The sequence below is a fragment of the Oreochromis aureus genome, linkage group 13, assembly GCF_013358895.1.
Source record: "Oreochromis aureus strain Israel breed Guangdong linkage group 13, ZZ_aureus, whole genome shotgun sequence".
Taxonomy (NCBI): domain Eukaryota; kingdom Metazoa; phylum Chordata; class Actinopteri; order Cichliformes; family Cichlidae; genus Oreochromis; species Oreochromis aureus.
The window spans coordinates 34,076,214-34,104,098 of NC_052954.1; the positions used below are offsets into that span (position 1 = coordinate 34,076,214).

Sequence of the window (27,885 nt, forward strand, 5' to 3'; positions counted from 1 at the left end):
GCATGTCTTTATCCTGTCTTCCTTCTCTCACCCCAACCAATCACAGCAGAGGCCCCGCCCCTCCCTGAGCCTGGTTCTGCCGGAGGTTTCTTCCTGTTAAAAGGGAGTTTTTCCTTCCCACTGTCGCCAAAGTGCTTGCTCATAGGGGGTCATATGATTGTTTTTCTCTGTATGTATTACTGTAGGGTCTACTGTACAATATAAAGCACCTCGAGGTGACTGTTGTTGTGATTTTGTGCTGTATAAATAAACCTGATCGACTGATCCAGCAGCTGAACGTTGCTTTGAGTGTGAAAACATGTCAGTCCCTGCTCTGTGTGAGTGGATGATGCACAAGAGGTCAATGTGTATACTCAAATTTTAAAAAGGCCTAACGTGACAGCTAACAGGACTTGATGTGATCGTGTAAAAGAAATAAAAGCAGCCTGTCGTCAGTGCTGTGAGCTGGACAGCTGCCTTCTCCTCAGCTTCGATGGAGCTCGCTCATAAAGCCGAAGAATTAAACTGAAAAATGTAGAAATGTTTCTCTGCAGGAAAAAAATGACCAAAATACTCAAAAACTTGTCATCAACAGTCGAGCTCAGCATCACTCGAGTGTAGCTCGGTCTGATTTATAAAAACGTGCGATCAGACTCAGAACGTCTGAACCGAGGACGAAGGTGAGTCACTGAGCTGTGATGAAGATGATGATGATGATGCTCCTCAGGCTAGCTTGCAACATAAAACTGAGTTAATTCACTGCAGCGACACACACACACACACACACACACACACACACACACACACACACACACAGCAAATAGTGCTTAGTCACAGTGCGACAGCCTCACGGCTACACGTTCTGTCACTTCATGGCCATCGCTCATTAATCTCTCACACACACACACACACACACACACACACACACACACACACGGGCAGGGGAAGCGAAAGCAGCGCTGTGACCTCAGATGATGCAACAGCAGAAGGACACATGATGGTCAGCAGCGAGCAGCGTGAAAGAATTTTTGAGCTTTTGAAACATTAAAGCGAGACAAATATGATTTCAGTTCAACTGCGTCACTGAAATCTTCACTACTCGAACATTTACTATGAAAGGTCTACAAGAACTTCCTGAAAGAGCATCTCATGCACGGCTGCATCATTTAAATCGAGTACGTCGTTCTTCATGATGCTACAGTGGACCTATTCTACTTCCTGTTTTATTCCTACAGCTGCTTTGCATGATTCACAGTTCCAAACAATCCTCCTTTCTCTCATTCGGGGCCTTGGTACCTGCCGTTTTAGCTCCTCCTCCTTATGTCAACATTGCTACAATTGGCTGCCACCACAATGAACAGATGGGTGGGGCTTCTGTGCCTGAGATTACCATATTTGGGATATCCCAGCTCTGTGACATCATTCAGATCCAACAGTGTAAAAAAACTGCGATAAACTGAGTGTTTAGAGCAGGATTACTGTAAAAACGCTCAGCTTATTATTAAAAAGTTAAACCTAGAAAGATGGACGACACCACTTTAAAGACCCTAACGAAATAACTTTTCTAGACCCAGGTTCACATAACGCAGCAGGAAAAATGACATCAAACAGGGCAGTGGTCATATACTTGAATATAATTATAAATAAAATAAATAAATAATGCGTGTCACAAACCAAACCTTAGTTTTCTCCAATCACTAATGAAGTTTGTACTTCACAGCAGTCAACATGAATGCCTTTCTGTGGTTATCAAACAGAAACTTGAGGCCCAAATTCTTCATTAGTCTGTTAATTGATTAGCTAATCAACACTATTGACTGCAGCTGATTTTCTGTCTTACAGTGAACTGAAAACCTGCCGGTCAGCAGCTCCTGTGAGCGATTACACAGCAGGAAAACAGACTTTAGTCAGGCTGATGAAATCAACGATTGAACGGATTTATTCATCACCTCCACCGGAGAGGCGTGTGATTGGTTCAGCTTCATCACTCTGAAATCTATGGACGGTATTTCTGTATATTTGTATAGACGTGCAGCTTTTCTGTGACCAATTCTAAAAACATCAAACTGAAAAAGGAAGAGTTAGAAAGTACTCAGAGAGACTGTTTATGCCTGTTCAGCCTCTTGTTTTCTCCTTTATCTTGTCCAGATAAAGAAAATGAGGCTTTGGTTTGTCAGGATGAAGACCAGGAGAAGCTGGTAAGGAGGTCTGAGCACGTCTCAGGTTCAAAGATACTGTTTGAAAAATGAGAAACGACCTTCAGAATGTAGCAGAGCTCAAAGCTTCAGACCGTCAGGAAAATCCACACCACCGAACCAGTTCACCGTTTTTGGGAAAAAGCTGAAAAGCAGCAAATCCTCAGATTAGAGAAGCTCGAAGCATGAGCTGGATTTTTTTTTTAAAAACGTTTAATCCACACAGGAAAAAAAAAAAAAAAAAAAAAAAAAAACGGCCAGAGGGTCAAAACATGGTGGAAGGTCTCTGACAACCCCACAAATAACAAGAACAGGAACACGATGTTAAAAACTGAGACGGCGAGTGACTGACTGACATCCAACCATCAGTCACCTGCACGTGGGTCACATCAGACACACCTGTGCTTCAGTCCGGAGCCAGGGAAAGGTCAAACAGTCACCAAGGTAAAAGCTGCAGCAGGAACAACAACAACAACAACAATAATGGTTTATCTGTTTATCGCTTGTGAAAGTGATTGCTCACAGCCCTCAGCTGAGCACACGTGATACTAAACAGGCTGTAAAATCCAAAATATAGATCCAACTTACCAAATAAACGCCTGACTTTGTCTGGTAAATTTCACATAACTAAACAAAAGGGGAGGAAGCTGAATAAAGACCCAGGATCACGATTAAATTCCCTCAAAAATGAACATTTCCAGTCACATGAGACAAAGACAAGCACCAGGAAACTGGGAAATTTTGTGGAAAATGATTAAAAATGTGAATAAATATCCAAGATAAAGAAAGAAACGTGTTGTTTGTTAAACTGATAATTGTTGAGTTTGCCTCACAGGAAGTTGGACATGCTCCAATGTGAGGAGGAACAGAAACGAGTGAAACCAGCACATCGAGGTCCTGCAGCTCTAACATGACCCTCATGTAACGCATGCTGCTGCTCCAGCTCATCTGCATATGCCCGCTATATTAGCCAATCATTAACCTGCCAACTAACGTCACCCCTCTCTCCGATCTCCCCTCCTCCTCCTTCCTGCTGTCCACCTTTGGTCACAGTGGCTGACTGGCCGACTGTCCAAAGGTCCCGGAGCTGCAGGGACGACACCCGAACACAAGCCAGAAAATTCTGCAGCTCCCACATGAGACAGACGCCACAAACCTGCTCTGAGGCCAAGCTGTTCACCTCTTAGGAAGCTAAACAAGGCTAAAGCGAGTCAGAGACTCCAGAGCTGCACACATCTGCCGAGTTTCAGGTTAATTCAGCACAACGTGGGCGTCTAATGCAAGCGAAGGAAAGTCAGAGCGGTAAAACACGAGCAGTTTGTGCAGGAGGAGCTGCGGGAGGAGGACGAGGCAGAAAGGTGGAGGTTTACCCTGCTCCTTCCAGTGCTTGGCGGCAGCATCACACTCCTTTCTGTCCACAGAGTTGTTATCCATGCCGTCCGATCAGCAAACAGTCATTCCACTCAGAGAGGGACCCGACAGGCAGCAGCACTGAGAGAGTGTGTGAGGAAAGGTGTGTGTGTGTGTGTGTGTGTGTGTCGGGCTGCAGGAGGAGGAGGAGGAGGAGGAGGGAGGGGAGAACCTGAGCAAGGCTTCCTCTGAGGGGGGGTGACTGCAGCGGGCGAATAAGTCCCTCCCGCCGGCTGTCAGCTGACTGTCTGCTGCCAGTGCTCTGACGCAGCAACTATAACCGGCTCGGCCTCACCCCCGCCTTCCCTCCTCCCTCCACCATCCCTGCCTGCTTTGGCTTCCTCCTCCTCTTCACACAAAACCAAATTCATGTTCCTTTTCTCCCTTCCTTTTTCCTTTTTTTTGGATGTCCCCTTACTTTTCCTTCGTCATCCCATCACAGCCAGATCTGCTGACGAAGCAGGCGATGACACCACGATGCAGAAACCTCGATGGCTGAACCGGGCTGCAGCCACAGACTGTATATAAAAGACGGCCACGCCACCTACTGGTTTGCCCACACTCAGAAACAATTCAGCCATGCTGGGCTGTTTCATGTGACCATATTTATGGATTAATGTACTGCATGGATACATCACAAGGACACAGATACCTGCTAATGAGTGCAAAGTGACATCCAAATAAAGTGACACAATCCTTGTTGGACAGGCTGTCAGTGCAGTTAATGCACAGCACGGCTTATTGTTTGTCAGCTGCAGCTTTTGGTGCAATCAGTGTCTTCAATCATTTCTAATGTCCAGCAGGGGGCGACTCCTTATGTCTGATTGGATAAAAGTGTGTGAGCCTGGTGCTCACCTGGTCTCTTAGCTCAGTGAACTGTTTCCTGGTCTCAGTCGCTGCTTTAAAGTCTTACTGAAGAAAAGTTCATTTTGTCAATTTTGGCTCCATTAGAGTCAAAACGAACCAGAGAAAAAGCACGATGCTAATTGGCTAACTGTGACTGGGAGGTCAGAGTCTTCCTGTGGTCGTGACATCTGGTTTCAGAAAGCTTGAGACTTCAAAACCGGGACTTCACTTCCATCTTTTATATACAGGACCACTTTGAAATTAGCCTAAAAAATGTCACAAAACAGCCAAAGAGTCGTTACATGTTGTGTTTTTGTCTGACCCAAATCCACAGACAGTCAGTTTACCATAAGTTTAAACGCAGAAAATCAGCAAGTCAATAATCAGCTGTTATTGATCGGTTAATCACGGCTTCTGTTCCACCCAATATCTAATCACTATCTAATGTCACTGCAAACCAGCCGCTCCCCATCTTTTCAAACTGATCAAACCTTTGCAAAGACACGTTTGCATTTCTTTCAGTTCTCCAACATGAAACTGACAGATCATCAGATCTGCCTTCAAATCACTGTTACTGACACCAACAAGGTGATTAAGGCTGAGAAAATGAACAAAAGCAGAAACACTTTAAAGAACAGAACGAAGCACCGAGGAGCTGCAGGAGGCTCGGCTCTGCGGCTTGGAGCTGCACTGGTGTCATCAGAGTGGTAATTATCAACTTGAGCCACTAGAGGGCACCTGCATCCTTTATAAACACCTCTTTTATTCTTTCTTTCAGCCACATTCAGCAAACCTTATGAAACACGTCTGACTGAAACAGTTTCAGGGTCTGCAGCTCAGCTTTAACTAGGCCCACAGTCTGGACGTTTAATCCAAAAAACCTTCTGCATATTACTGCTGCATGTGTCGCATGGCCTTATGTGTCACATACAGCCACATAAAGGCCTGAATCATCACAGTTCCACGCCTCCCTAGTCTCAGTTTCTACTGCCGGGATTTCTGAGGCACACAAACCACAAATAAACTTCCTCAGCTCAGACAGAGCGTTGCTTTTCTGCTCCATCACGTTAAGATTAGCATCATTGCGCTAATGCGTGACTGTGTGCAACAGCAACACCAGCTGGTTTAACTACATTTGTATTTTTTTAATTATCAGTTAACTGCAGCCTCCCACCACTGGGTGGGGATGCAGCCCCCACGGACGGCAGCGTGATGTGGAGGACGTGCAGCGTCACACACTTTCCTGCTCGTCTGTTCATCGTTATTCATCAGTTTTCTGCATCAGTTTAAAACAGCAAACTCAGCGAGCGTTACCGGAACATCATCACTTATCTGTGCTTTGACAACGTGGACGAGATCGTCTGATAGCAAACACACCATCACCTCTCCTCTATGGGACACATTTTATTTTACATATTCGTGCTCAGAGCTCGTGATTCGTGCTTCCTGCAGGCTCGAGCTATGAGAAAGTCTTCTAACTGTGAACTTCAGTCTCCAGCTGGAGGCCCACAGTTTGAGCTGCAGTGATTTCACTGTGCAAACAGACGATTACATAAAGAGGAAGTGCACGTTTGCACACAATGACCCTCCACCTTCATCTGACTCTGAATGACTTTGCCCTCTGCTGTTGTAATCCAGCGAACACGTGACGCATTCCCCACAGTAGAAACCTGCAGAAGCTCTCCCTCAGCGGTGAGCTGGACAAGCTCCAGCAGCTTTTCCCCCCTCTGGTTTCCAAAACAAAAGCACTTTGAAAACAAACGCTGAGCAGCTTTGATTTGATAATGTGCACACAGTGGCACAGTTATCCAGCATGTCATCAGCTCATGCCAGGAGGACGTCCCGGACTGGATCTGTGTTATGAATCAGGAGACTGTCACAGCTTTCTCCAGTCACATCATTCAAACTGATCCACAACTCACTGCTTATCGTATTAAACTCATCATCATAAACACAGTCACAGGGACGCCAGTTAGCTGAGGTGAAGACTAGCAAACAGCCGCCTGTCAGAGGCCACACCCCTAATAATGCAAGCCTTTACCCAGGTGGGTTACTGAAATGTTCTCTCCCAAAACAAAAGTTTGTGTCAGGCTGTAAAGTTTTTACATGGGAATCTATGGTGACGGGCTCACGGCTGCCTCTGCTGGACACTAGAGGAACTGCGGTTTCCAGCAGTGACTTACATTATTTCTCATCTGGAAAGTGTGAGTCGTCCTGATGTCTGGAGTTATTATACATAGTTCAAAGATTTTCTGCTTTTGTTACAAATGACAGCAAATTGAAGATCTTCAAGTTGAGTCTCAGACAAAACGAGACATCTGATGCAATCAGTGTGTTCACACATGTAAGGAATGGCTGTAAGTGGAAATCAGTGAGCTGATGTTTCATCGGTGAGGAAGAGTGGAGCTCAGACAGCAGCGCTGCACCTCGGGTTGCATAATGAAGAACATTTGCTGAGTGTTTTCTGGGTCGGAGAACCCTTTGTGGGGCTGCCAGTGTCGCAATGCAGGGAGGAGGAGGAGGCTTTAATTAACAGGAGATCCCTCCAACACACACACACACACACACACACACACACACACACCCCTAAAGCCTCGGCAGCTCATCCAAGGACCACAGTCCGCTTACACAGCCTGCTGTGAGCTGATCAATATCAGTCGCCATTTAAAGGAAGACGAGGCTCTACCGCGCTCACAGAGACGCCTCCTAAAAGCCCAAAGGACACAGCTCTGCGTCTGTCTGATAAACTCTGATCAACCCGCCGCTCAGCTCACAGAAACTTTGTCATGCTGCAGTTCTATCCTCCGATCATCACCTCAGGGCAAAATGAAAACGAACCACAAACAGACGAAACAGGAACTGTGTAGAAATCTGCTCTGCGTCTTACAGGAGGCGGCAGAAGCCGCTTTAAGGTTGTTAAAACGCCTCTTTTGGGCAGTTGGTAAAGAACATTTCCTACAAAACTGCAAGACAGAAGCAGGAATAATATGCAACATATTAATAACTGAGGCGGTTTCCTGGGATGCACCAGCCAGGCAGAGTCATCACACTGTCCACCGAAGCCATGGAGGCTGAACAAATAATAAAATAAAGTAAATAGACCTGCAGATGAATCACTGAGCTGCAGTCCAAACAAATGTAACCATAACTATCCTAAAGGTGACCTACTCTACTCATTTCCACCTCCATATTTCTACTCATGCACTTTCCTACAGGAGCTTCGCATGATTAACAGCTAAAACAATCCTTAATTTTACACTGTGGTTCTCAAGCTGTTTTAGCCCCTCCCACTTCAAATGAACTTTTTCTGATTGGCTGCCCCTCACAGACATACAGATTCAAGACGATGTTTAGAGCAACTTTGAGCTCACAGGGATAAGTGAACGTACACTCGGCTCATTAAAAAACTCTGGTCATGTTAATGTGAACATCCACTCCTGAGAAGTTTATAGGTGGAAAGTACAACGTCCTCCTGACTTATTACAGTTCAGGTTATTCAGCACACAGGTTATCAGTAAATGATACTAAAGCATTCAGCCTCAGAGCATGAAATCTGACACTATGCTGTGTGACGTGCATGGGTGAGAGTAAAACATGTAGTAAAACTCAGGAACAGGGTGTGGTCCGTTCTCTGTGTGCATGTGAGCGGATGCTGGGGTCTGAGGTGGTGCTGGGTTTCAGTCCAATATCTCAGGTTATGTCCAGAGGGGAGGAAGATAAAACCAGAGTAAGAAGATCTAATTCAAAAGCAAAAAAGCTCAGCAGGCAACCAGAAACGCCTGGTGTACTAGTGTTTGTATATTCGACTCTATAAGCTTTGTCAGCGTGTTTAAAAAAAGGACAACAAATCAAAATTTTACAAAAAACAAAAACTAAACCAGCTTTACTTACCATGTTTTTAAACATAAAAAAATAAAGTGATCAAATGCACAGAAATGGTGTTACTCGAATGAGACAAATGCACAAAATCCAACAAAAGGTCGAACGATGAGGAACACACAACTACAAAATGCAAATGTTAAGATTGAAAGAAATGCAAAAAGATGATGCAACCAAAGGAAAGACTGACTGGTTGGTTGGATGGAAGAAAGTAATGGAGGGGAACTAAGAATGGAGATGGAAGTTATGTGGATGAACATGGAAGTGCCATTAAAAGTGTATGGGGGGATGGTATCCATGCTGGAACTGGGTTATTTTACCTGCACTTATGTTCAGGTTTGGCATCTTAAACAGTTTGCCGCCCTCCGCGCTCTTCTTCGCCGCCGGCTCCTCTGGTTTGCAAACGGGGGAATGGGTGGTAGGAGCTTGGAGGGGTGGGGGTTGCTGGATGTCGAGCTTCTCCAGCTCAGCCTTGCTTTTCTGGGGGGAAGCCTGTGTGAGGAGGCGGTAGGAGCTCTGACTTGGAGCTTCTTCTTCAACCTCCGGGGGCGGGGCTACTTTTGCGATTGGATCCTTTTGTCCAAAGCTGAGATCATCATCCATTGGGATCTCCGGGGGCTTGGAGGCCGCAAACTTTGAAGTATCCAGAGCTTCGAGAAACTCGTCAATAACACCCCTAGGTGGTCTTTCGATGAATTCAAACTCCTCAGAGGAGACTTCATGCTCGGAGACCTCCTCGGCCATCTCTGGCTCCTCCAGCTCCATCTTCAGGTCCTTCTTGTCAGTTTCCACCTGGAAGCTGGCAGGGTTCTTTGCCATTGCTTCCAGGACCGGCGAAAGGGAGTCTGCTGTTGGAGACTCTGAATCCGAATCCTCAGCAGGGGTCTTCTTGTTTTGGAAGTCGAGTGGCTCAAACTTTTCGGTCACTTTGGGAGAATCGTGGCTTGAAAACCAATCTTTCTGTTGAATCTTGACAGGTTCCTCTTCTTTTGCTTTAGTTGGGGTAGTTTCCTCGGCGTCTTTGACGAGATCAAATGCGCCAAAGGTTTTGTCGTCTTCTGCTTTTTCTTTGTCTGTAGCTCTCCCCTCCATCTCCTCAGTCATCTCTTTCAGCAGGGAAACTTTAGCCTCAAAAGCAAAGGGGTTATTAGCAGACAGATTGATGGGAGGATTGGGTGACTCCATCATCCTTCGTTCGAGGATGGGGCTCTGCTCCTCCGGACTTCCCTCAGAGGAGCCGGAGTCTAGTTTGTCGGGGTTGAGCGGAGAAGACTTCAGGATGTCTGGAAGCGATGGCGGCAGAGCAGAATCCTCCTCTTCCTCTTCATCATCATCTCTGAGACCAGATGAGAACTGATTCATCGATTGCATGAGTGAGTCAGCAGTCATCTTGGCGGTCTCAAATGTTTTTCCCTCATCCAAGAAAGATGGTGGATTTTCCTGGGATTCTCCAATCTGCCCATACTGGACCAGATCGGGAGTGGGACTATCGGACATTTTAGATGCTCTGCTGTCTGACTTGGAGTCTCCAAAATGTGAGTAACCGCTGTCCGCCAGTGGGGAAAAGCCATCAAATGGGTTATTGTTCTTCTTCACCTCGTACATCAAGTCATCTTCTTCGTCAGACTGGTTGCCGTGCAGGTCTGGCTCAAAACTTGGGGGACTAATGGAGGCCGTGTCCTTGGGGAAGGAATCCATTGAGGGCTTGGTGTTGTCTTGAGAAGCTAGGTATGGTGAATCCCAGTGCTCTGTTGGGTTAGAGGAGGCAACGTGAGACTCAGGGACCATCATCTGGGGATTCACGGGGGAGGGGCCAGTGGAAGACCTGTCTGAGCTAATCAGCTTCTCGTCAGGCGAAAAGGAAATGCCACTGTCTTCGCACGGATTATGAGGCCCTGGGTCTTTCCCTAAACTCAGGTAAGGACCAGCTAATGGATCTAGAGGGTCTTCCTTATTCTTACTACTGCCCGGTCCAGAGTCACCCTCCCAAGGCATGTCCTTGGAAAGAGTAGCAGGGGGTTGAGTGGAGAAGGAGCCCAGGGGTGCAGCAGATCCTGAAGCAGGGGGCTGGTTGGGACTCTCGGTCAAAGAGAGCTCTTCCAGAGAGTCGGGGGAGTGGAGAGGGGAGATGGGAGAGATGGGAGCAGGGGAATCACCCTTCTGCCCAAGTGCTTGAGTAGAGAGGGAGGAGGGAGAATGCAATACAGCACATATCAAAGACATACTCCATTCCTTACAGTGCCCACCACACCTGGGTAGAACAGCTACCAACAACATTCTCAGAAAAGGTTCAGAGATTTGGACCAGACAACTGCTACTGAAAGGTGGCTGTGGCTGGTAGACCAGTTCAGTATAACCCCAAAAACAATCAGGTGAAAGGATAATGCCAAATACTAATACATTTTGTGTGATTTTAAGTCTTTTATATTACAGTATTGGCTTGAAAGAATATATTTTTGGAGTTTATGTTTGAAAAGAAATGGGGCTTACCTAATATTTGGGGACCAGATCCAGTATAACATGGTCATGTTGAGATATTGGTGGGATTGTATAGTCAATGTAATGCATACAATAGATAGATTACAAAAGACGAATGTTGCTTTGGTGCTGGAACACCTCACTTTGGATCCAACCTAATCCTAAACCAACACACAAACACAGCTACAAGTGCATACTGATTTGTTTTTTAGATTCAATGATTATTTCAAACATTTTAACTTTCATGAGCAGAGATTTTCAGCCCAGCTGTCACTGTATCCCCTCTTGAAATAGTCTCAGGGTCGACTGGCTGATATGCTCTTATGCAAGCAATCAGCTATGTTACTTTCACTGGGAGATATTGCCTTTCAGAGGACTGACGGGGAGGAACAGGTGACTAATGAAAAACACCATCACGTTTTCTCAAAGGTGGACTCCACCAGACCTATGGATGAGTGCAGGCTTGGATAATGCTTTCACTTGTTCAACTTCTACTCACCTTCAAACTAACTGACATCACATTAAACAAATATTTGGTATGACTGTACGTGTTGTGCACAAAGATGATGGGCAAAGTCAAGTGTACATTAGTCCTGATTTAGACTTTTGCTATAAATGTTTGCAGAGCCTACTGGGACACTTTAATGCCTGGTCTTGCTTGGAAATGAGATTTTAAGCTCAGTGAGATTTATACCTGGATAAATAAAGGATTAATAAAATAATTATTAACAAAATACTATGTCCTGGAGCCAGTCAGCTTGGCGTTGATTTCAGCAGTCACTCTTGGGCTCAGGCAAGTCCACCGGTGTAAAAACATGTTTATTTTTCACAGGTAACCTCTTCCTGCTTCTGCTAACAGTACTGGTTCACTCCTAAAAACATACTGATTTCTTGTTATGAGAGTTACTGACCAACCAATAAGAATGTGATGGGATTTAAGTATACTGACAAAATCATCTACATGCACAAAAAGCTTGGATTGACTGCATGACTGTTGTCTTATTTCCTAAATGCCATAAAACTAATTCTTTGCGGAAATATGAATTTAAACCCACCTAAACAAGGGAAAGAAACAACTTTTATAGCTGTAATGTTATAGCTGGGGTCTGTTTCTTTGGGAATAAACTGGACTTACACGACTACCATCCACAGTCAGGTTTGCCCACATTTGTCTGGTGGTCTGTAAACCACCTTGGTTTGACGTTTGGTGGTGCAATAAATGCTTCCCCAGGTCTGGCGCCAATAAACCATGCCCAGAGTGTCAAACAAACTGCTAAGTGACCACAGATAATGATTCCTCTCAATTAAGTTTTTCAAAATGTCATTTAACAAATGCACAAACCTGAGGAGAATCATTATTGGTCTACAAACTACTCGTACAAGTTCAGGTCAGTCTACAACAGTCACATGTGGATCACAATGCAACACAAACACAGGCAAAGTCAGATTTAACAAACCCACAGCAAGCATCCCGTGTAAATGCTCATGTGACGTAAAAAATCTACAGCTTCTTCCATGCAATGAATCATTTTAAAACAAAGAGTGAATAAAGAACTGAAGAGGAAAATAAATGACCAAGACGGGGAAAGACACGAGCAGAGAGGACTTGCCTGTAGGGAATTGCATCAGAGGATGAGGCTGAGCTTTAGAAGAAGAAGAAGGTACATCTGTGGAAGAAACGAGAGAAAGCAGCAGAAAGTGAGTTTATGCAAGCTCAGAGGGAAAAGACTGAGAACAGAGAGAGATATCATTGCAAATACAAAGTGAAGAGGAGCTTTCTAAAGCCAAAATGGGTCTCTACGCCTCAAGTGACGGGATAAAATCTTAATTACAGCTACCGAGCGATAAAGAGAGAAACGTGGATGCCCACAGGGGGCTTCTTCACCCAATGCTTTTATTCAAAAAGGAGCAGCCGTGCATAGAAGTTCACATAGCTTACAGCATTTAACAGCCTCAGTGCAATCTGACATGCCATCAATACCACGCCTTCATCCCTTTATCAGACCTGCAGCGTGTGGGTCACACTCAGTGCCCCGCTGCAGGAGGCCAGGAGCTGTGTTAGCTTACCATGTTAGCAGTTTACAACCTCTCCAGGTACAAGCAGCCTTCAGCACAGCTTTCAACATTAATCTTTCTGCTGCTCCCAAAAACCAAACAAACAGTTAAGATGATTCAAATTCTTTTAGCGCCACTAAAACGATCAGCTGTTCAGCTCTCAGGTGTTGATGATGTTCATTCAGAGCATTTTTGAGGTAAAGGAGTGTTGATGACTTCAGAATTACACTTTGTTCTACAATCATCTCACTTTCTATAAATTGCAACGTAACAGAAGATTTATGACTATAAAAGAGTATAAAATTCACTGCACTGACAACATGAATCAAACGTGTTCGTTACGGTTTGTGCGGCTGTACTTTGTGGTTAAAGAGGATGACTGGATGTGAGAACCTTTGCTAACTGAACAAGCTCTCAGAGTTACGTAAACACGTGTTAAAGGCCGGACGTTTTTTAACTGATAGCAGATGACAAAAAAAGGTCAGATAAATGGTAACAGGAAGTAAAGCGTCAGATGATTTGCTATGAAGAGCATGCGGTGAGACAGACAGGACGCAACACGAGGGCAACCCAGAGGTTTCAGCAACACGCCGACTAACCATCCAAAAACACTCTAAATGTGTGAAATATGACAGATGTTTTCAAAACTTGTCTGGTTACACAACATCAGCTCACAGACAGGAAACTTGACTGTTGTGCAAGTCAGAAAGCTCGAGCCAACAGCAATCGGCCGATAAAACCAAATGAAGCCGAATGACATTAAGGACAGCGTGCTGAAAACATCCGCTTCTTCCTCCTAATGAGCTTAATGCTGTTTTTCCCAAACAGATGACTGCCTACATGTGATGGGACAAAAAACATGAAAAGTGCTCCAACAAAATCCTCTACAGCAACACAAACACACAGACTGCTCATGCAGTCAAGTGCAGCGGCTAAAGCACCATTTTATCCAAGTAAAGGTCTCACTGAGATTAAGAACAGCCGGCTGAAGGGAAGCAGACATCGACATTAATGCAACTGTTACACATGATCAAGTAAATATACAGACATACAGCTCGAGCTCCTGTGCTGAGCTGACTGCTCTTTAAACCTTTAAGGACAAACTGAGAAAGACGTTTTCGCCGATTTTGGTTTTTCTACATCTATGGATAGAAATGAGAGGCAACGGGAGAAGCAGACTAATCTTTGACTGACAGTTAGACCACTGCACTCAGAAAAATGAGCAAAACAAGTGAAAGAAAACAAGAGAAATCCCTGTAATAAGTGAAGAAATCGGAGATTTTCTAAGTTAAAAAAGGCCAAAAACCATTAAAAGGCAAACTCTCAGAATGCAAGGACATAAAACTGAGTCGTCTACATAGAAGCGGACATCAGAGAAACAGGATTGTTAACATCGAAAATACAAACACACACAACACCCGTGTCCAGATTGGGACATATGTCCTAATATATTTACACAGACTGGTTGGTGTCGCCTGTGTAAGTCACCCGATGAGCAGAGGGCAGCTCAAACACAGACAGCAGATACTCTACAGCACGAGCTGCTAAATAATTAACCTCCAAACCTACACGGATCTCTTACCTACCCTCCAGAGACTGTTTACAAAGGATGGACGTCTGTAGGTGAAGCCAATGATTAAACATCTTTAAGCTGCATTCCTGTGAATGAGCAGCAGCTCCGACTCACTGACTTTATGAGAAGGTGAAACTTGTGCTCAGCTGAGCTCTGAGCTCAGCAAACACTGTGCTGGTGAGTTTGTGGTCTCATTGAATAAAACATGAAGTTCATTTTGTAAATGATGGTCCCACCAGAGTCACCGTGGCTCTGTGTCCACCGTGTTGGCTCACGCTGAACTCAACCACGAGAGTTTGTGTTTTTAGGATGGAGCGAGAACGATCGATTGATTTATAACACGAGACAAACGAGAGCTTTCAGTGGAAACAGCCGTTTTCTCCTGATTATCTTCCTCTCATAACTGTAGGAAGCCAAGATCATAATTAAATTAAAATCTGATTGATTAGTCCTCCATCTTTAACTCAATGTCTTCATTAGCCAACAAAGAACGGATTCATAAAGAGATTAAAAAGAAACTTTTCATTCAGATTTTTATAAAATTTGATTATTAAAGGACAGAAGTCTGAACTGTGTACAGGCTGGAATGACGTTCATCATCAGTGAAGTTTCATGAAGGTCTCAGAAACCCTCTGCTTTCTCTCGTCCTCTGAGCTGAAGGCCAGAATCAAAAACACCGACAGGAAACTTTCATCATTTTGTGATTATTACAGATGAAAATCAAGAATCAGGACTCGGTGAATAATCTGATTTATTAATGAATTGATTTTGAGTACAAAGTGATGCTGAGCTGATTACAAAGCTCAGTTTTATTTGTTACCTCTGCTGTTGAGGTTTGCCTTCCAGCGATGGAGAAGACCTGCGATGGAACCAAACAGGACATTTAACATGAAGTCACAGTCGGCTAAGTCTGAACTCTAACCGCTGCTTCAGCTTTTCTCACCTAACATAAAGCACAAAATGGAGTTACGTTAGGTTTGGATCCCTCTCAGCTGACTCCTCCTGACGCTCCTCCACTGCTCACATTAGAAATATGTTTACTTATCTCTAAAGTATAACAGCGACATTCATAATCGCGCAGGTGTGAGCATTACCAATCATAACCAGCAGCAGTGACGCCTCGGCCTGCTGCAGGAATCGAACCTTTAACCCCGACACTTTACGACTGAGGAATGTGCTCTAAGTCAGCGGTCCCCAACCTTTTTTGCGCCACGGACCGGTTTATGCCCGACAATATTTTCACGGACCGGCAATGAGGTGTCGCGGATGAATACAACAAAATAAAACTAGTGCCGGCCCGAAAAAAGAAGATTTATTCATAACACACGTGAAAAGACCCAGGAAAACCGAGTTAACGATAAAAACGATAACAAAATAACGCTGAAAACCGATAAAAACCTTGAAAACCATACATTTCACACCTGAGCCTCAACTCTCGCGGCCCGGTACCAAACGACTCACGGACCGGTACCGGTCCGAGGCCCGGGGGTTGGGGACCGCTGCTCTAAGTGTCTCGCAGCTCGACACAGATGAACGACTCAGCTGCTGCCGCCCGAGCTAAACACAAAACTGACTGCGCCTTCTTAAATGTGCACAAAGCAGCGCGTTTAAAGAGGAGAAAACCCCGAGATACTACTGCAGTCCGTCCACACTCTGAACCCACACAACCTTAAAGCTCTGTGACACAAACCAGGACCTGTGTGGACTCATCTGACACTGTTATGTTTAATCTGACCCTGTCCCCAGAGACAGGGCTGAGAGGGAAACTGGCCTCCAGCTAAACCAGATCAAACCCAGCCTGTAACGTCCGCTGACCTTACTCTGAGCCCCGGCGTCTGCCTGGCTGGGACGTCTAAGGCCAAATAAACCCAAACTTTAACAGGACGGATGGAAGCGTGGAGATTTTCATGGATCTGTTCTTCCACTTCTTCGATTCACTCGCCGTCATCCATCTGACATCAGAGTCTGACTGGTCTCAAAGCTAGAAACCAGTCCAGATTAAGTCTAGTCTAATGGACCAGGTTAGATATTCTCCATTCTGCCATCATCTCAATCTTCAACCGTTTTAATTGTCTCTGAAACGTGGGCTTCTTATTTCCGATTTATTTTCCACCCGTCTTGCAACTTCCTGTCACAAAGAGACAGAGGTGCTGCTGGCTGGTGCCAGGTCAGCCAGCGTTGTACATTAATAAGATACGAAGAATTTACTAACTACCTGCTGGGAAAGGAAAAAGGTCAGATTTATTCCTTTTCCAGAATCCCCTGAAAAACGATCCCCTTCCAAAAACACTTGGAAAAGTCTTTTCCACAAAGTCTGTTCTGCCTTTTTTAAGAAGTCCACGCGTTTCCTAACCTGGTGCTACCACTGCTGAAGTCAGCCACTGTCAGAAAACTGCAAAGAGACACATTTCAGAGGTATGGAGAAAGGAAACTTTTCATTCATTATCTCAGAATACTGCATTATTCTGACATGTGCTCTGTTAGACGTCTGCCTATGAGAGAGCTCCATCTCTGATGTGAGAGCTCTGCAGTCCATCCAACTTTAAAACATATATATATATATATATATATATATATATATATATATATATATATATATATATATATATATATATATATATCAAATTAAGAGGAACTCCGGGATCAGACTCAGCTTCTTTAGCCTGAAAACAAACAGATGACACAGTTTTCTGCCTCGTCTGATGAATCACTTCATCACGGGCAGGTATCACCTTTCACCGCACAGCTCTACAATCTCTGAGCTTATCGCGGCGATAAGAGGCGGGATTAAATCAGATTAACACGAGCTCATCGCCACGAGAAGCCAGAGCTGCTGCTGACCGAGTAAAATACAAACAGAGCGGGCGTGGCTGCTGTGCCAGGTGGAGTCGCACTTAACCACACGTATGTGTCACCATCACTCACTCACACACACACCTCTCTGTCTAATCCACCTGACCACACCAGCAGCTCTTCAAACAGACACTGACGGATGTAGGTGACCCAAAAAAATGAGATGTAGGCTGACGGCGAGCCCCAAACGATTACACGGCCTGTCCGTCACCCCGCCACAGAAGGACGAAAACTCGCCGCAAACACATTTATCAAGGTGATGACCTGAATCTGTGTGAGAGCGAGGAGGAGGGAGGCAGCAGCACCTTCATCTCTTCCAACAAACAACATGACAAACATCGAGCTCCAACATTTCTGCTCCTGTTTTTATTTCAAAGCAAAATCAAACAAACATATTTTTAAAAAGATTACTCGTCATGACGCACGCTCCCGTGGTCATCTCCCCGGCTGCATGTACATCTCTACATAGGGCTGCACGATTTTGCATAAAATGAGAATCACGATTTTTTTGCTTAGAATTGAGATCACGATTCTCTCACGATTTTCTTTTCCAGTATAAATATTTATTGCACTTATTAACTGCACATCAACTTCATAACAGTTGAGACTGAACATAAAAACAATAAATAAACATAAAAACAATAATTGTCTCACATTTTGTTGTTGCCGCAAAATGTTGTACTGCTTGAAATTCCATCTCCACCGTTGCTCGACACTGCGTGTATAGAGCAGGTAGTGCAACAATAGAAAAATAGTTGCGGGACGGCGCTGTGTAGCGTTTGTCTAGGGTGTTGATCATTTTCCTAAATCCCTCGTTTTGCACAGTGTTGATGGGAGCCATATCTTTGGTCAGGTGATAAGTAATAGCCTCCGTAATTTCTTTGTGCCTGCGGGAGTTCGACGTGTATAGGGAAGCGCTGTATAAGGTTCCCGTTATTGATGTTTGGCTGGTTGACCGGGACGGATTTTCTCCTGTCATTTTCTCGTCATCCCTGACGTGTTCTCCGTTGTTATTTTCCTGCCAATTTGAGCATCACGGCACAGCTTCTGTATCACGTGGTATAAGGCTCCGCCCTTGTCATTTGTTGAGCAGGAAGAGGGAGCGCTTGTTTTCATGCAGATTACATCCCGGATCAAAATGCAGTACAATCGTCATCATCTTTTTTTTCTTTTTTTTCTTTTAATCGTTGTCATTTGGAAATGAGATCGCACATAAGTATGAATCGAGATCGCGATTTTCTAACGATGAATCGTGCAGCCCTATCTCTACATGATCAGAAATCTGCTGTTTAAAAGCTTTAGCACCAGAAAGTTTGTGTTGTAGAAAATAAAGGATCGTTTGTTGGCTCTGAGGTACAAAAACTGTAAAAATGAGACGACTCGCCTCATCGACGCAGACAGACAGCAAACATCAGAAGGAAGCAGCTGAACTTCCCAAAGAGTCGGCGTGTTTTCTTCATCACATGAAAACCCACCCTGCTTCTGTCCTCGTCCTCAGACATTTAAACTATGACCTGACTGCTACACGGCCGGGTTAAATTAATCATCTCAGCTGTGCGCCTTTATTCCCTCCTTCTTAGTTTGGGCGTTTCTTTTTTTAAAATGTTTGTATTTACTGAATATTCTCAGAAACGTTGAAAGAGCAGAGTTTAGGAGAGGCGACCGGCTCGGGCAGGAAGAGCGACACTGTTGTATTTGACCAATTAGATTTGGACCCCTGTTTCTTTGTCCAGAGCACTGATTGGATCGGGCCCAGCTCTAAAGAGGTGACGACCACCTGAGAGATACAAGGGAGGCAGGGCTGGGTTGTTCCACTCCTGCACACTGTCCTGTGTGGCATATCTGTTGGAAACCCTCGAGTTCCCTAAAATCTCCTTTGAAGAAGGAGATTCAGCTGATACTGATCTCACTGGACCTGAACAGGGATTTTATCCAGCTGCCTTTTGTCTGTGTGTGTTCAGTAATAAACACACAGAAACCTCCAACAAAGGTGGATTATTCCAGCACACGCTGAACATAAATCATAATACATCTGCCAGAATAAAGTGGAGGCAGCTTCCTGTGATCAGACACAATCGTTTTTACTGAAGCGTTTCAAATATTAAAAAGTGGTTTTTAAAACAGTCGTGGCTGCTGGAGGCAGAGAAATCTGTGAGGCCTTCATGGGCACATTAATAACGCCTCATCATGTAATGCCTGCTCTGAGCGCGGTAATTAAAAGAGGCGAGGCTGTTCATTACTTTATAATCATGCAATAAACACAGGAGCATCGAACAAGAGGGCACTGTGGACCAGAAACAAAGAGAAAGGCCAGAACAGGCTAAATATGGAACAAAGGACACATTTAAAAGCTTAATTTAGTCTCAAATTCCCCAAAATTAAAGAAGAATTCTCATTTCCCCTCCCTCCTATTCTCAGGTCACCTTCCTTCTGAGCGGTTTCTGTGTGCCGAGGAAATCATGTTTAACGGTGACATATTTTCGCCTCGGGTCTCTCGGGTGTGTGATAGACCTGGCAGTGATGGAATCGATTCAGACATGGATGAATTTCTTTCTCGCTCCGACTCTTTTGTTCTGGCTGGTGGCTGCTTGCTGGAACAGGCGGTTTTTCCACCTCCGTCTGTGGCCTCGCCAAGCAGCCCCACCCTGCCTGCTGCTGCTCCAGCTCAGGCCTGTTTACCTGCTGAAAGCCACATCTACTCCACCAGATAAACAAAAACAACAGCGGCAGCAGCTGAAATGGAGCACTTCCTGAAAGTCTACGCAGTCCAGACATGACACAAAACGCCACGGGAGCAGGACCGAGCCCCAGCAGCCAGAGGCAGAGCCGATCTGGAGGCCTCTGGAGCTGATTCTTTTTTTTTCTCTGGGATCTGGGGTGTTGGTTTTTGGGTGGAGATTGTGGGGGTGGGTGAGGGTGTGGGTGATCAAAGCCAGGGTAGGAAAATAAATTATGAAAGGGTGATTGGGGTTATTCTGGTAGCGGTGTGGAAGCCGACAGGGAGTGGACGCACAGCGGATTCCTTTGTTGTGACTAATCTCCCTGCTAACCGCGCATGCTTCCATTATCGGACACGACCATGTCTGCCCTGCTGCCGCTTTAATCGGAGCAAACAGATCAAAAGAACCAATCTCATACGGTTTCGTGTTTGCTGTGATTCTGACGCCGATATTACAGGTTTATAAAATAAAGCATTACAATGGGAAAGCGCTGGAATCCACCTCACGCAACATAATAGAAAAACCACACAATTTAATTTGTCTGCCTCATTTTCTTAAGTCATGTCTGAAGGAAATTTCATGTAAACATATCTGACGCTTCAGCTTTAATTTGTTGGAAAAAACACAATAAAGACTCCGTCCGATAATGGAACCAGGATGCAACTACCGTTAGCATGCGCGGACACGCAGCGAGCGGACAGCAGATGCCCGGTTTAACAACAATAACGGCTCCGATAACGGTGGAACAAACCGCGTTTATTCCGGGGAAATGCTTCCAAAAACACCTCAGTGCTGTTAGTTACAGGAAGCAGGCTGCCTCTGGTGGATAACTGGAGGATAAATGGTGCAATCCTGCCACCTCATCGGCTCACAGCCTGCTTCCTGCCGCTTGTTTGTTCGAACAGGTGGGCCGCATCACCACAACACAGCAAAAAACCGGGCTAACCTGCTAGCATAAACCAGCGCAAGTGTGCGCAAAAAAAACACCGCAAATGTCTCGTTTTTAAAAGAAAACACTCTCCGTGACTCCAGGAGTCTGCCTCTCATCCATTCAGCGCAAACCCACAGAGTCAAACAGCAGCCAGGCTCAGTGATGAAGCACCTTTCGCTCCCCTCGGGGGTAGCATCGCTAGGCGGCTAAGAGGCTAAGCACTTAGCGAACAACACCCCGGAGAAATCCGCACAAAATTAGCACAATTTAACACAACATAACTGAGACCAGCCGTCCAACTTGTCCAAGTGGCAAAAGGCAGCACTCTACCCCGCCTATTTTTATCTGCAGGTCGTTGTTGGGATGCGATGCGAACCCCATTCAGGTGCACAGAAAACCAGTAAAAATCAAAAATATTCAGGTGGATTTCGCCTAGTTTTAGGTGAAAGGCTTTAAAAATAGACCTTAAAGGTGTCCCTCCACTCTCGTATAACCCTGTCCTGCCGTTAAGGCGTTTATCCATCAGTGATACTCACACGACGCGGGAGCCGCTGGTTCCGCTGTCACCGCAGATCGCTCTGCTGCCTCTGCGGGGGATGGCGCTGCTTCTCGGGGTTCGACCGCTGGGAGGGCGTCGCTCTCGGGGGCAGGTTCTGGCTCCGGTGCAATCTTTGTACGAGCCGGCTCGGCTTTGGGAGCGACCACTTCAGGCTCCTCGTGGGCAGAAGCTGGGCCGGTGGAGTCTGGGACTGCCGGTTTGAGGGCTGGCTCCGGTAACGGTACCGTCTCCGTGTCCTTTAGATCAGGGAGGGAAGTTTGCGTGAAGTCGTCAGGAACACTATCTTCAGCTCGGTGCCGCTCCAAAGCGTCCTTAGCCCCGCCAACGAGGTCCACAATGTCGTCATCCACGAGGTAGTGGTCCGGCTCGGCCTGGTAATGGTGCACCTCGTCGTTGAACATAGGAGTGGTGGAAGAAACTTGATGCTCCTCGCTGTCTGCCATTTTTCTTGATTTTCCCTCCTCCAAACGGTCGCCTGAGGTTGGAAAAAAGTTTCAGCTCCGGTAAATGTCCGCTCAGTCAGTCACCTCCTGTTGCACACGTCCACCAGGAAGAGCCGTGAAACCGCACCGTGAAGTCCCCGCCTGTATTCTGCCTCTGACCCCGGACAAAGTTGGAGCAGCTCACCGCAGGACAGTCACCACAGAGTCGGACCCGAGTCCCCAGATGGCCTCCGAGAAGCTGAGAGGGGGAGAAGGGGGAACACCAACGACCAATTACCTACGGCTTAACCCCAGAGTGACACAAGCTGTGACCAATCAGAGAGCACCGAAGGTGGGCGGGGCGTGATTGGACGTCGCCACAAAAGTGCTAAAAAGCAGAAAGTTGATTGCTCCTGTCCTGACATGAATTTCATATGTTTATAACTATGATGGTGTGAACTCTGAGGGCGAGGAGCTCAAACTAGTCAGCCTTACTGAACTATTCAAGTCACGTGATCCTGTTTGAAATCACTGATCCTGTAGAGGCTGACCACAGGATAAACACTGGTCTCCTAAATGAAGGTTAGGTTTTGAAATCATATTTAAAGTGGGCTTACTCCACTTATTTCCAGCTCCATTTCTCTACTAGAGTAGCTTTGCGTGATTTACAGATCAAAATCATCCTTTATCTCATACTGTGTCCCCAGTTCATGTCTCTGTCTGAAACAGCAGATTTAGCCCCTCCCATTTTAAGAAAGCGTTTTTCTAATTGGGTGCCCACAATGACACATCCAGATTCAAGAGTAGAAAAAAGTGTGATGAACCGAGTGTCCAGAGCTGTCTACATCCTCAGCGTTTGACTCACAGACATTACTGTGCATAAAGTGACCTCATGATTACAAACATTGGTCTAGTAATGCCTGTGCTCATAGACCAACCTACTAAAATACAGCATAAACAAGAGAAATCACTTAAATGCTACATTAGTGACCATAGTGATAAGTACAAGTTAAGGATAGAGTAATAATAAAGCTTCTATAGCCGCTGTAGCTAAATATGCCAAAATCATAGTATTTTGGGCCATGGCTGATCCTCAGTGGATGAGAGAGTGGATTGGTAAGCTATCAGCTAACTAATCTTAGGTCGTTTACATTAACAGCCCATTCACTTTTACAGCTTAACTTTTAAGTGCACTAAAAGTAAACATTATATAATATAAAGTTAAGAAAAAATATTTAAAGTCTGATGATGCTGATGTATGTTAATGTACAACTGTGCACCAGGTTTTATACGCTTTTATGCTAAATGATATTGTGGGTTTTATTATGTATTGGAAAGTGGTGAGATGACATAGCAATGATGCAAACTAGACTGAGGGTGCTAAAAATACTAGCATGCAAAGTAAAGAGTGAATAAATGTCTTACATAGTGTAAAACAACAGTGTTTCCTTCTGAAATCCAGCAAAGCAGAAGTATAGAGCCAAATAAAGAGGAAATGGGTTGGTAAATTTCCACTGCAGCATAGAGCACATGGTGCCTTATTTAAAATGGAGGCTACATATCAGAGATGACTAATCAGAGGATTTCACAATCCTGTCAGAGGCAAAGATGCTGCTTTCAGGTCACCCAGAAAATGTCATTCAGATATCCACGTGTTTCTAACTGCAGATGACAGTTAAAGTGGACCTGTAGTGTTTTTTATGCTTATTTCCAGTCATATAGATCTCTTATACTAACTGTGGATATTCGTACAAAGTAAAGTAAGGCAAAAAGAAATTGCTTCAGTCTGCTCTAAACACTCGTTTTACACTTTTTTCTGCTCTTGGATCTTTATGATTTTAATCTGGACTGAAATCTGAACCTATAGCTGGCGTGTCTTAAATCTGACCAGCAGGGGGCGACTCCTCTGCTATAAAAATATGTCTGTCTGTCTATGAGAGTCTATGAGAAAATGAATCTCCAGGTCAAGTGATCTCTGATCTCAATAAACACTCGGGAGTATTTTTGGACCATTTAGCACTCATGAGTACACGCCCCCGACAAAAATTAATTAAACTAGCCGCTGGAATTAACAAACAGCAACACTTCAGAACTTCCCCGGACATCCGACCAAGATGTCACAGTTTCCTTCCATCTCTTCCTGTCTTTATATCGAATAAAGTTGACTCCTGAAGCTGAAGCCTGATTTTTACTTTCTACTGTTGTTGATGTCAGAAAACTCTCAGGTGACATGTTTTTATGATACGATTCATTTTTAAATGAAGATGAGATCTTTTGCAGATATGCGTTTGTCCCTATTGTTATACTCCAGGATCAAGTCATGTGTCTGATTATTCCAGCAACAGACCTGCTTTATGTGATTTAGAGTCCAAAAACAATCCCTGTTCATGTTGTACTGACAGCCTGCAGATGTTCAGTTTATCAAAAACAAGTTTAGCTCCTGTCCCTTAAAACCCGCCTCTCTTTTACTATTCAGCCATTTTCTGGAAGCCTGCTGAGGGGCAGCACCCATTGGTTTCAAAGTTTTAAAAGGCTTCTGGTGCCTCGCTGGTTATCAAAAGCTCCAGCTGCTAACTCAGGAATAAGTGTTGAAAACGACCTTAGAAGAAATTTTTATATTCATGAGCATTTTTACATTAATAGAACAATGAACAACGGTGAGGAATTCTTCATTTAACAGTATTTATGTGTAAGAAACATTGCATATTATATTACATACAAGGGCCAATGTATTTTCATTTAAAAATCAAAGTATACATTCATTTAAAAGAAAAGGAAATATTGTTTTTCTTTGAACATCTAAATGGCTCTGTGATGACACAGAGCTTCTGTTTGGGTTTTGTTAGTTTTTTAGGATGGAGGTGATCATTTTTGCCACTAAAGTAAAATTCCATCCATCAGGCAGAGATTTCATACCTGCTGATCTCTAATGTGGAACTTGACCTGCAGTGGCAGGGCTTAGCCTCACAGCATAAGTTAGCATGACGATTGTAAGAAGTAAACCACCTCTATAGCACAGAAAACCCAGGATCAACCCCGAGGTTATCAAGATGAGTCAAAAATGCTGTTTCTTAGGCCTCTAATACTATGAAGAAAGACTTTAAGCTTATCTAGGTAACTTCAGGGGTGACCCTGGGTTTTATTTTACAATCATTGTAATTTTGTATGCATGTATAGAAACATTAATATTACTATATGATTCTTTAATGTCATTTCACTGTACTTGCTGTCAGGGCGCCGATGTATTTTTAAACGGACCCCAGAGCAGACACTGCAGAAGACGGAGCTGGTTAGCAAAACAAAAGTGAGCCTTTATTAGGACTGAATGAAGACAAACAACAAGAACGCTACGCAGAAAACTGAACTGATCATTTTTGGGAATGCTATTTTCTGTGCAAGAACTGGGAATTTCTGTATTCCCAGTTCTTGCACAGGTTCGTTTTAGTGTTTCGTTTTCTGGTGTAATAATAAGTTTTTTCACTGTGCTTTCATGTTACAGCGCTGATGTTTCAAAGGATTCAAACAAAGGCTCAGTCTAGGTGCACATTTCCGTCTCCAGTGTACTTGTCATATTAAAGAATCACACAGAAATATAAATGCTTATATTTGCTCACAGAAAACTAAAATGAGTATAAAATAAAGCCGAGGGTCAAACTGAAGTTACCTGGAAGCTCAAAGTCCTGCTTCATGTTAGAGAGGCTTATACTACAACATCCCAGGCTCCCGTTACCAGGGTAACCCTGCCTTCTCACTGATCTGCTGTAAGCAGATGTTCTTGACCATCGACAGAATCCTCTTCTCACTGTCCACAGTTGTCTTCACAGATCATTGAAGGCATTCAGCTCAGTCGCTTCTTTAGATGTGATAATGGACCCAAACTGTTGTTTTGGACACTTGTAATATTTTCACGATCTCTGATGGATCTCTTGTGTTTTTTCAGCCTGGCCTGTTTCAACTGTAGCAGGTTCTCATTTTGTCATTTCAGAGAAATCACTTCCAAACGTCCTTATCATACTGACCATCTTCTGGCCTTTTTATCTGTGCATCTGATGAAGAAATAACCCACACAAAGAAATAAAATAGCTTGTGAGTGGATGCCTGTACTTTTCAGCACCTGCAATTTAAGACTTTATTCAACAAATAGTTCACTGAGCTGTTGTGGTGCGTTTTATTATTATGATGTAGGATCATGCTGTTTTTGCCGGCGACACGGCAATTCAGCGGCATTGGGCTTCAATTAAAATGTTGACAATTAGATTAAATGACTGGTGACAAAAGCAACGACAGGTTGTAAAGTCATCTAGTCAGCTGCTCACGCCCATCCCCACCTCCTAGCCTCACTTACTCACAACAACCCAGCTACAACTTTCTTAAGCATCATGGCATCATTTCAGTTCTGCTGTTTTGGCTCATGATTGATTTTAAAAAATTGTTCTGTCACACAAATTATAGTGACTGCATCAACAGCTTAACAGCAAAGTAACCTCGAGAGCTTGAGTACTGACCCATATCTATAAGACTGCAGGCACAACTTGACCTCTTTATACACCTGAAAACAAGACAGAAGATGAAGTTTAATGAATTTCATTCTTTAGCCGGGATATTTCCACCACTGAGAGAGAAATACCAGTGAGAACACTGTGATGAATACTGGAATACGATAATGCTGCCCAGCAGGGGTTTGCTGGCACAGAGAAACATTGGTACTCTGCACGATGCCTCCTGCTTGTCTGCACTAACTGACCTAAAGAACACCAATACAGACATAAGAACAAGCTGCAGATGTGGGATTCAGAGCAGGATGTGGGTCACACAGTGACGGCACACTTGGACATGTTTCCCATGTCAGACCTGATGGTCACAAAAAGCAGAGCTCCAAGAGTGGAAGGAAGGCCCACAGCGGGATTCCTGACCCGCTGACCTGTGAAATAAACATGATGAAGTGTATTTTGACCCTGTGAGGTATCGGGGCTGATCCATTATTTGATTACTTTGAGCATTATCTCAGTCTCTCCTGTTCATGGCTGCTCAATTCCACAATAAATAGGTCACCATACTTGTGCTCCGGTCCACCAAGCTTTACTTCCACCTGCTTGTTGTTCAGATTGATCCCAGTGTGTTTAAACCCCCACCTCTGGTCTGTATATTGTCTCCGTCTTCATTTGTCACATTGTCTGTGTAAAATCCACTTCACACAGACTGAAACTGCCACTCTGACTTACTGTGGGCAGAAATGTTTGAATGTCTCTTAGTAACTTGAACCATTTCATGTCCTACTCATCAGATTCTCTTGGTTGTTTTTGTGATTGTGTTGCTGAGAAGCAGCTTTGTGTCTACATCAGCATCTCTTCAGAGCGAGGATGAGTGCAGGAAGCTTTCATCCTCTTCGATCAAGCACTCTTTACTCAGTCTTTCTCCACAGGTCCCTGTACCTGGGATGGACCCTCCTGCCCTGTTTCTGGATGTCAGTGGGATGTTGTCGTCTTGGTAAAAACCACCTGTGCTTGTAGCAGCCGCTGAAGCTCCCGGCTGTGTGTGCACGTCCGTGTGTGTTTTCCCTCCAGCCCAGTCTGTCAGCCCCGCTGGCCGGAGGACTGGAGGCACTGCTTAGTGGGGAAGATGAAGACGCCTTCTTTGACCTCCATATTGTTAAACGCTGTGAGGAGGCTGTAAAATGACTTTTCCCTCAGGTTTCTTCTTCCTGTTTTAGAGATCATTAAAACTACCAGATGCAGATGGAGGGAAATTTCAAGTCATTTCCTTTGAATGTGTTCCAGGTGAAGGCCGAGGCGTCCTGGGACTCAACAGTCCACGAGCGCTCCCAGCTGAGTCGTGTGGCGCCCGCTGTCCAGAGTGTGTAGCTGACAGTGTGCAGGGCGGTGCAGCTGGTCCTCAGGAGATATATCTGTGTCAGTGTTACTGGACGACAGGTGTGTGTGTGTGTGTGTGTGTGTGTAGCCTAGATATCTTGGGAGAGGACGTTGC

General features: G+C 44.7%; 1 protein-coding gene across 7 annotated transcripts in view; it reads right to left on the reverse strand.

Annotated features, from left to right (window-relative positions):
* The window catches only part of LOC116335527 (reticulon-1-A-like), a 38,343-nt gene extending 16,157 nt beyond the window's left edge, over positions 1–22,186 (reverse strand). Inside the window, exons 1-4 of one of the 7 annotated variants that reach the window (XM_039621429.1) lie at positions 21,456–22,186; positions 15,236–15,274; positions 12,398–12,454; positions 8,630–10,480 (exon numbers count right to left, since the gene is read on the reverse strand). In XM_039621429.1, the coding sequence (XP_039477363.1) occupies positions 8,630–10,480; positions 12,398–12,454; positions 15,236–15,274; positions 21,456–21,921 (2,413 nt within the window). In that variant the 5' untranslated portion in view covers positions 21,922–22,186. Of the gene's footprint in view, positions 1–3,544; positions 3,701–8,629; positions 10,481–12,397; positions 12,455–15,235; positions 15,275–21,455 lie in introns of those variants that run through there. The other 6 variants (XM_031759245.2, XM_039621430.1, XM_031759246.2 and 3 more) reach the window with 6 other exon arrangements.
* Positions 22,187–27,885: the final 5,699 nt, after the last annotated feature.